Genomic DNA, 9,234 nt, shown 5'->3' on the forward strand with positions numbered 1-9,234 from the left:
TCTCTCTCTCTCTCTCTCTCTCTCTCTCTCTCTCTCTCTCTCCCTTTGAGTTTCTGTGTCTCTGGGAATCTACAAGTCATGTTGTCATTCACTGCTGTGCCTAGAGATGAGTTGGGAGTAGCCATCCACATAGAAATGGCATTACAAAGTTCTAAACTGGGAAGAATCACTTTAGCACGCACTGCACATGAGTTAATACAGTGGCTGATATCTACCCCAATGCTTACTGCAGTTTTCTTCACTAGAAATTTTGGTACTATTTCCTTCTAAATATTTTTTCAGCTCTCTGCTTTAAATTTTGTGATATTTGCACAATACATTGGATTTTTAAAAAAATTTTCCCAATATATTGAAAAAGACTATCAAGGAAATGGTTCACTAGAGGCATTTTCAACCTGGAGCTGCAGACCAGTTAGAACCATTGCTGGGTGTTCATTTTCCTCTCTAAAGCAGCAGAAATGGTTCTGAAAACATGAGAAGATATGCAGGGTCAGAAGGTGGTGCATTTAAGAATGAATTGAAGGTTTCAAGCTTTCTCACTGGGATCTTGAATGTTTCTGCAGGACGTTGTAATTTGTACTTCAAGTGGCAGAAATAGTTCTTGATTCCATGTTATCAGTACTAAAATAAAGTGTTCCAAGAGGGGCTCGAATTGTTGTCATGAGATGAAGGGAAGTGACTGTTCTGTCCTCTTCTAATATGGCATTATGTACTTTTAGGGTCACTGATCCTAGGCCGTGAAGTTTGTGTGGTTGTTACAGCTACTGCCCTAGGACAGCAACCTTGTCTTTCTTACTCTGGAGTACTGTACAGCATCCACCATAGTACACTGCATATTCTCAGTGCTATGTGGTCACCTGAAGGTTAACCAGTATTAAAAATACAAACAGTTAGAGGCTCTCCCTGTGAGTTTTGTTATAGATAGATACAACACACACAGGCTCTTGTTAATTTGTAATTAAAGGTTAATGGGCCATAGTTAAATATCAATTCAGGTTATATTTGGTTTTGGATTTGGATTATTTGGGATAAAACAGGATTTTTAAAAATAAGTTATCTTACCATACATCTCTTTTCCTTAATTAAAAACAAATAAAGCAAGAAGAGATTTTTTTAAAAAAAAACATGTAATATATTGGTGGTGACAGTAACAGTATAGTTATATAATTGGAAAAAAATCATACCTGTTAATGTGAAGCCGCCTAAAAAAGAAAAAAAAAGAGAGAGAAATGTTATAATTTAATTTACGTTACAGGTAACAAGTATTTGTGACATAAGACATTTGACAACCCACCTGAACATTTGCCAGATTTATAATGAAGAAGAATATGAAAAGGGCCAGTCATAACTGTGTATATTTTTTAAGACTATGCATTTCAGGGCCCAATCAATTCTTACAGATATCCCAGGAATCACTGACCCTTTAAAGTTTATATACACTTAAAAATGGGACATCAATGATCTGGACTCAACTCAACAAGGGCAATAGCCTTAAATGAAAATCTGGCCAATCCATAGATAGAGATAAAAATCCAGAGTTACAGTGTCATCTGATAGAAATGGGAAATAGCCTAGAACAAAATGGAAAGGAAATGCAGGAGATGGGATGCTTACCAAGCTCATTCAACAACAGGGCTGTGAAGGAAACAGACAGAGACAAACACAGAATAAGAAACCAGATGAATAATGAGAGAGGAATACCAGCAGAAAGAAATCCAGGCAGTTCTGACCAGAGTGGGGAAAACCATGGCTTATAAAAATTGGTGCATCTCAAGGAAGGCACTGTTGGGAACATTTCCAAATAAATGACCTCAACAGGAATATTTGTCTCCGATTGAAAAAAGTCACCTTGTATGCTATCTCTATGTATCTCATAAGGTATTTCTCCCCCAGTCTTTGACATACAGTGCAGACAAAATGTACTGGGAATGTTGGAGATGCTAATCTTTAACTCAGTATGGAGGTGAGCCTCTTCAGTTAACATTGCTTGAGAGCTAAAGAATTAAATGTTTTGAGGTGTTAAATGACTAAAGACCTCAGCTACCTTTCATGAAAATAGGTAAAATCCCTGGGAAAATGCCTCCTCTCCTAGAAGGACATTTTTGACCCAGGTAGAGCTCTCTCTGCACTGGAAGATATTTTGACTCCTCCACAACTGCTTTTGAAATTCTCTAATCCTAAGAGTCCCTAACTTGACATTTATTTCTATGCCTTCATCAGTAATTTCTATCCATTAATAAGCTAACCTAAGTGCTTCTAGTGCATATGATGCTCCACAGAAATGGACAGGTGATGAATATGGGCCAACCTATAATGCAGCTTTTGAGATTATATTCTCTCAATACAATTGGGACCATAGCACTTTATTTTTAATAAAAGTTAACCTAGCTAAGTGGGTCAAATTAAAGCCCTCTTGGGTTGTCTGCAGGAATATTCCAATCTCTTGTTTTCAGCCAAGTATTCCCTGGAGTGGTAGTGCTGTCATAGGTAACCAAGGAAACACGTCAGCATTTTATTTATAGTGAGGAGAATTTAATTTATTCGGCTGGCACAAAAACCAGGATGATGCCACCAAGGAACTTTAATTTGCTTGCACATGAGGGCATAGTTCACTAAAATGACAATTGAAAGAGCTGTATCCAAGACAGTCCTTGAGATAAAAAGACAGCTCTTTGAAGGAACACATTCGGATCCAAGTGCTTCCTCCTAGATGCTAATAGGCATCTTTGATCCCATCTTTGTAAGACGTATTTTCTGATGTCTCTTTTCATTCTGTTTACTGATGATGGGACTTATTAAATGAGCTGCATCAAAATGAGTCCCCCGTGTCTCTTTCTCCATCATGCCTGGTGCCATTTTGTACTTAAGTTAGAGACATTAGGTAAAACATTTTTTCTAGAGGTCAATGAGTTTTCAGAATGTGAGATCATGTTTCCTCAAATGCTGAGTCTACGTAGGAATTGGTCTTATATATTGCATTTCATGCCCTACATGCAAAAACTTAAATAAAATTCTCCTTCCTTATGAATAGAACATATTTTAAACTAGGGAAGTGCAGAGAAGGTAATTGGCTTCTCTTTGCAAATATTTTCTAAAATTATGAGAACCAGCCAAATCTAATTATGAAATTCTCAAAGAATTAACACACATGTTTAAATTAATTTAGTTATAAGGATATTACTGTTCAAGTTTTCTTGTTACTATTTGTATTAAAGTTGTATTAATTCTGTACGTATTACAAGATTTTGGTGCACGGCTAAGATTAGTGTAAGCCAGGATTAAATATTTACAAGAGCCACATCCTAGAGCTATGCAAAACTGAGCCCATACATAGGACTGTGGTTTTATATATATGATGTCTTACATGCTAGAGGCCTTTTAATTACTTTATTTTTAATAAGTTAGGGTCTTGAATGCTCAGGCTGCCTTTGAACCTTCAGTTCTTGAATCACAGGTGAATGGCATCACATCTAGTTTTATGGCTTCTTCTAAACGACATATTTGATGATATGGAAAACATTATCAAACTGAGTACATTAGCTTATTGACAGTGTGACTCTTAAGGCTCCTTGCTCTTATTAACTTCTTTAAAAGCTATGGCTGGACAGATGGGCACACAGCTCTTAGTACTTTGGAGGTAGAGGCAGGAGAATTGGGAGGTCTAGGTTATCCTCAGCTACATAGTGAGCTGAAAGCCAGGCAGGGCTACAAGAGACCCTGTCTCAAAAACAAAAAGCAAAACAAAGCAAAACAAAATCCTCCCCAAACCAGACTCTCCACAGAAAGCCTGCTTACTGAGCTCTTTGTAACTTTTATATATTGCCATTGGGTCCATGGACTCATGGTCTACCTTGAACTTGTAGGTCGTTTTTCTTGTTCTTCTACTTCCATTGACAAAGTTCCATAGGTTTTACCACTAGCATTTTAAGAGTAAGTAAATCTCCATAGCCACATCTGTAAGTGGGTCTGAAGTAGTGAAAAGTAGAGCTTAGTTTTCTAGCTAGTCCGTTCTCAAGTCACAGAAACTCTTCTGCTAGTTGTTAATATTTAGTAAGTCTGGTTGCAAACAAGGTTAGTCGGCCCTTCCTAAGGAAAACGGCCATTGCTTGGTGCACTCATGAGGGGAGGGAAATGATCCCACTGAGCTTCAAAGGCAATGTCGTTTAGTACTCAGAGGCCAGGGAAGAGGAGAGAGTTAAGTGTGAGAGTAGGGAGACACGGAGAAGGAGAAGAGTACAATTTCTCGCTGATTTGTCTTTGTATACTCCCACACCTTTCAATCCTCTTCTTAGCCATTTTGGTTCCTCAAGCACAAGGGAGAAACTGCACTCTTTCTCATATTCCTCACGGTCAAATATTCTAATGGTAATGATCTTCCTGTGGGGACACAAGACAAAGGCAAAACAAATGGTTGGAGTCACACGCTCATGCTCTAGATGTCCAAGCTGGATGTTATCGTGATGTTACGGAGGGAAAACTGGCAGCACATGACCATCCGGGCGTATGTAAAAGGGCATCTTGGGTGCTCTCCACTGGTCCACATTGAGGTGTCTGGGCCCGTGGATACCTTTCATAAACCCGTTTGCTTCCCGCACAAGTACAAAAGCTGGTCTAGAATTTGGACATTGCATAGCACTTCCGCCCATTTCCTCAACTATGGAAGATTGAATGATTGCGCCCAAAGTGAACCTTCAGATCTGCATGGGACGCAGTGGCCATAACTGGCTGATGTAGCTGCAGTTCTGGTCCACTGATGCCACAGCGAAAGCTATGCCCTGTTACATAGTGGAGGCATGTGTGCATTGTAAGTCATGTTCTGAAGATGCGGGCATCCAGGGAGGCACAGGCCAGCAGAAGCTGTCGGGCTCAGCCCTGGAGCGGAAGCTGTCGGGCTTAGCCCTGGAGCAGCTCCCCCACCTTTCTTCTCACTCATCTCCACCAGACGGGGCTCTCCAATCTCAATGAAGAAGGTCTTGTTTTTCTCATACTCCTCGTCATCGATTACCTTGACTGATATTGTTTTGCTGAAACAGAGAAGAATAGAAATTGACGAACGGGGGAAGAGGCAAAGCCAAGGAGCACAGGCGAGAAGAAGCAAGGTTAGAGAGGTCACCGAAAACACAGTTCCTTGCCCAGGGGCCACAGAATTCACCGGGACAAAGTACAGTTCTCAGCTTGACATCATTGTGCATGAGAAATGCAGAAAAACAGAGTATAATGAGAAAAGGAAAAATGCTTATTAAAGTATTTAACTCTTGTCTTGGCTGACTCCTGGAAATCATTGATTTAGAGTGAGATGTGTCAGTGGGTAAAGGCACGGGACCTGCAGGCCGATGAGCTGACTTCCATCCACGGAGATGGCTGGTAGAAGGAGAGAACTGACCTCAGCAAGCTGTCCTCTGACCTTCACCTAGATGCCATGGCAGGCATACTTCCATACATGTACACACACACACACACACACACACACACACACACACACACACACTACAAGGAATAAAAACATAATAAATATTGAGAGAGAGAGAAATGTTATCATAAGTGAGGGGTAATTTCCCCCTTCTTTGTGTTTTACTTTATTTCTAAGAATATTTAAAATTTTTTGTTGAGTTTAGAAAATAATTACATCATTATCCTCTTTCCTTTCCTTTCTCCAAACTCTCCCATATACGTCTCCTTCCTTTATTTTCAAATTCATAGCCTCTCTTTTTATTCATTGCTAATATATATCTCCTAGCTTTATTTTCTAATTCATAGTCTCCTTTTTCATTAATTGCTACTATATACATAAAACATACTTAAATATATTATATAGTCCTAAGTACAGACAGACAACCTGCTCAGTCTGTATAATGTTATTTGCATGCAGAAGTTTTCAGGACTGAGGATTGATTATTGAGCGAATAATTGGGTATTGATATGCTCCCAAGCATAACATCTTTATAGTTACACTTTATTAAAACAATGTATGTGTAAAAACATTACAGAAGAAAACATTAAGTCTCTTTCCTCTCTCCCTTCAGTGTTTCAGAATTTAACTTACTCAAGTCCCATAGATTTTCACCTGTACCATAGGAGCTTTCTTTCTTTTTTCTTTTTTCTCTTTTGATTCCTAAAGATGGATGGACACCGTGTCTTCAGAATGTTTTTTTCAAAAGTGGCAGGGGTGGCAGAGGAGGGGACGACTGCTGAAGCCAGGAGTTTTCATCACTTGCCAAGCTCACTCTCCTTAGCTACAGCATTTATACTACTTTCCCACTTCATAAACACATTGAGGTGTTTCACAGAGGATTCTCCCTGCATGTCAGCCCTCAGTAGTGTTTGCACTATGGTCCTATGGCTGTGAATGATTGACAGGCAGACAAGACAAATGCAAATATTATGCAAATCCAAACTCCAGTAATGATACCAGACATATGACTCTTGATGGATCTGAAAATAGATCATTCTAATATTACCTTGTATCTAATAAAGCTTTAGTGTGTTGTATATTTCAACTTATTTAGAGATCCTAAATACAAGTTTAACAAGGCTTTTAAAAATAACATCAATCAAAATAATATCCGACTAAAATTTTTGAAATAATAGGTATGCATAGACAGAAAGTTTTAGTGACATGGAGAGTTTTAATTAAATTAATTCTTTAATTTATTTGAAATTTAATTTAATTTTCTGGGCATTTTAGAATATCATAGACTCGTCTATAATCTTGATTTTTTGTTCATTGATCAAGTCTCCCAAGCTTCACCTACCTAGGCAGAAGCTTTCTAATGACTGTTTGTCATTTTTATCTTAGCATGAAGGACGTTTAAAGAAATTCTGCAAATTTATCAGGCCCTATTTCCAAAATGTTTCCCTCTTCCTCTCTAGGCTTAGCATTGTAAAAGGGAGATAAAATGGTTGGCTTTGGAGCTTCACATTGCCCTTGTTTTCCTCAAGTAAAGAAAGTGCCTGGCAGCCCCCTGTCTCCCTCCTGAGAAGCTAGCGCTCACAAGAGTGCAGTCTTTTTGTGTCTCAAAGACTATCACGGCACAGGTGAACAGTTAGCATGACGAACAGAGCAATCATTTCAGTGCAGAATTTTGTAAAACTATCAAGAGAATGAGGATCCCAACTACATGCACAAACAGCTGCTGTCTAATTGCGAAGAATACATTTTTGGCTTTTATCAATTTGTCTAGTGTGTGCATGTGTGTGTGTGTGTGTGTGTGTGTGTGTGTTAAAATAAGGTGACCTGACTAACCTGAGATATTTAGTTGTTAATTTGCATCTGAAAAAAATATCCAGCATACTACAAGAAGCCCAAGAGGACCTGTGATGTTTATTCCTGGTTGTCAACTTGACTACATCTGGAATGAACTACAATCCAGAAGTGGAGGGCTTACCTGTAACCCAATGCTTTGGAAGTGTATGTTCTGTTTGAAAAATAGAAAATAGCTGCTAGTTTACATTAGGTCAAATTTACCATCAACATTTCACCAAAAGTCTCATTTTCTTTGTTCTTAACAAAACTTAAACTCCCTAGGTATTAATCTCTACTTTATATTCTTGCACTCTTAAACTGTGGTTACACAGCTGTGCTAAAACAAGTGATGGCAAATCAGGCGGCAGTGGTCTTCCTTTTCATCATATAACACACATAACATTCCCAGTCCACAGTTCCAAATAGATACCGTTAGACTAAAGCAGTAAAGAAAGCCTAGTTCATATGGTTGGAGTAGCCTTGCGAGTGAGTCAGTGTATAGGAAAAATACTGATTTTTTTTTTATTCAGGAACAAAAAATCACCCGCTTACCCATTCTTTCTTATCACTGCACAGTGTCACTGTTGTCCCACTCTTACTGTGTACTAGTTGTTGGCCTTGTCAACTTGATACAACCTAGAACCATGTGGGAAGACAGTGTCAACTGCAGAATCACCCACAGCAGATTGGACTGTGCGCATATCTGTGGCAAATTGTCTTGATTGTTAATTAGGGTGGAAAAAAACCCCATCTTCAACACAGATGATACCGTGCCACGGGGCTGGGTGCTGAATTATGCAACAGAAGTGAAAGCTAGCTGAGAGCTGGGAAGCAGGGAGTGTGGGTGCCTTTCTTCCTCTCTGTTCCCGGATGTAGGTGTGATTGGATTCGCCGCTTCCTGCCTCAGCTTTTCTGCAAGAGTGGGATGTACCTTGGAATTTACGGCAAAACAAACCCTTCCTTCCTTATGTTACTTTTAGTTGGGATACTTTATCACAGCAACGGAAATGAATCTAGAACCCATTATCATAGCATTACTTTCTAGGCCCCAGAAAATAGTCACAGTAGCCCATAAAGCTTGTCTAGAGTTAAAAGAAACACTTGCAAAATATCATAGGAACATCAATATTTGCCATGACCAGATGTGGTTTTTTTTGGGGGGGGGAAATATTTCACCATTTGGTAATTGTGTTATGAAAAAAAAAAGATGAAGGAGAAGAAATGTATCCATAAACGACTTTATAAAGACACACCTATAATAGATAGCATTTGCATAACAGCATATCATTTCAAAATCATTAGAAACAGAATCGATAATGCCCTTGGCACAAGAAGCCATTAAATTGTATATTGATTTAGCTCCTCTAGTACAGTAAAACTATTAATAGGAAATGAGGTTATTAAAGGCCATTTCAGTCAATCTAAAGTAGCAGGATGAAGTCACCCTGAGTTAATTCTCTAAATCAAGACAGACAAAGTCACAAGCCATTGTTTGCCCTGTTTGCCTTTTACTTCAAAGCAGAAAGGTGGTGTTGGTGAAATTATCCCATGTAATTTTCAAAGGGAAATACCATAGGAAATACGCAACTCAATAGTCTTTTCTCACTTAAGGAGCCCAGCCCTTGAGGAAGCTGCCAGTTCATCCACCAGAGAGCACACTGCTCAAGCTGGGCATGGTCGAGTGACAATTTCACCTAGACTGTCTGGATAATCACCGGGAGCATTGCTTTTGCTTCCCAGGATCCAACAAAAGAAATAGAGTCCAATTTGTATCCCCTTTTGTTGTCAAATTGCTCTGGCTAGAATTTCAAGTACTATATTGAATAGGTAGGGAGAAAGTGGGCAGCCTTGTCTAGTCCCTGATTTTAGTGGGATTGCTTCAAGTTTCTCTCCATTTAGTTTGATGTTGGCTATTGGTTTGTTGTAGATTGCTTTTATTATGTTTAGGTATGGGCCTTGAATTCCTGATCTTTCCAAAACTTTTATTATGA

The 9,234-nt window shown here is 39.0% G+C and overlaps 1 protein-coding gene across 22 annotated transcripts in view; it reads right to left on the minus strand.

Moving 5' to 3' along the window:
- Slc8a1 (solute carrier family 8 member A1) overlaps positions 1 to 9,234 on the minus strand; it is a 350,559-nt gene that overhangs the window by 54,167 nt on the left and 287,158 nt on the right. For 4 of the 22 annotated variants that reach the window (XM_029471274.1, XM_029471277.1, XM_029471283.1 and 1 more), the window contains exons 3-5: positions 4,918 to 5,024; positions 1,615 to 1,635; positions 1,185 to 1,202 (exon numbers count right to left, since the gene is read on the minus strand). In XM_029471274.1, the coding sequence (XP_029327134.1) occupies positions 1,185 to 1,202; positions 1,615 to 1,635; positions 4,918 to 5,024 (146 nt within the window). Of the gene's footprint in view, positions 1 to 1,062; positions 1,078 to 1,184; positions 1,203 to 1,614; positions 1,636 to 4,273; positions 4,378 to 4,917; positions 5,025 to 9,234 lie in introns of all 22 variants that reach the window. The other 18 variants (XM_021185828.2, XM_021185835.2, XM_029471286.1 and 15 more) reach the window with 7 other exon arrangements.

The sequence above is a fragment of the Mus caroli genome, chromosome 17 (genome assembly GCF_900094665.2).
Source record: "Mus caroli chromosome 17, CAROLI_EIJ_v1.1, whole genome shotgun sequence".
Lineage (NCBI taxonomy): Eukaryota > Metazoa > Chordata > Mammalia > Rodentia > Muridae > Mus > Mus caroli.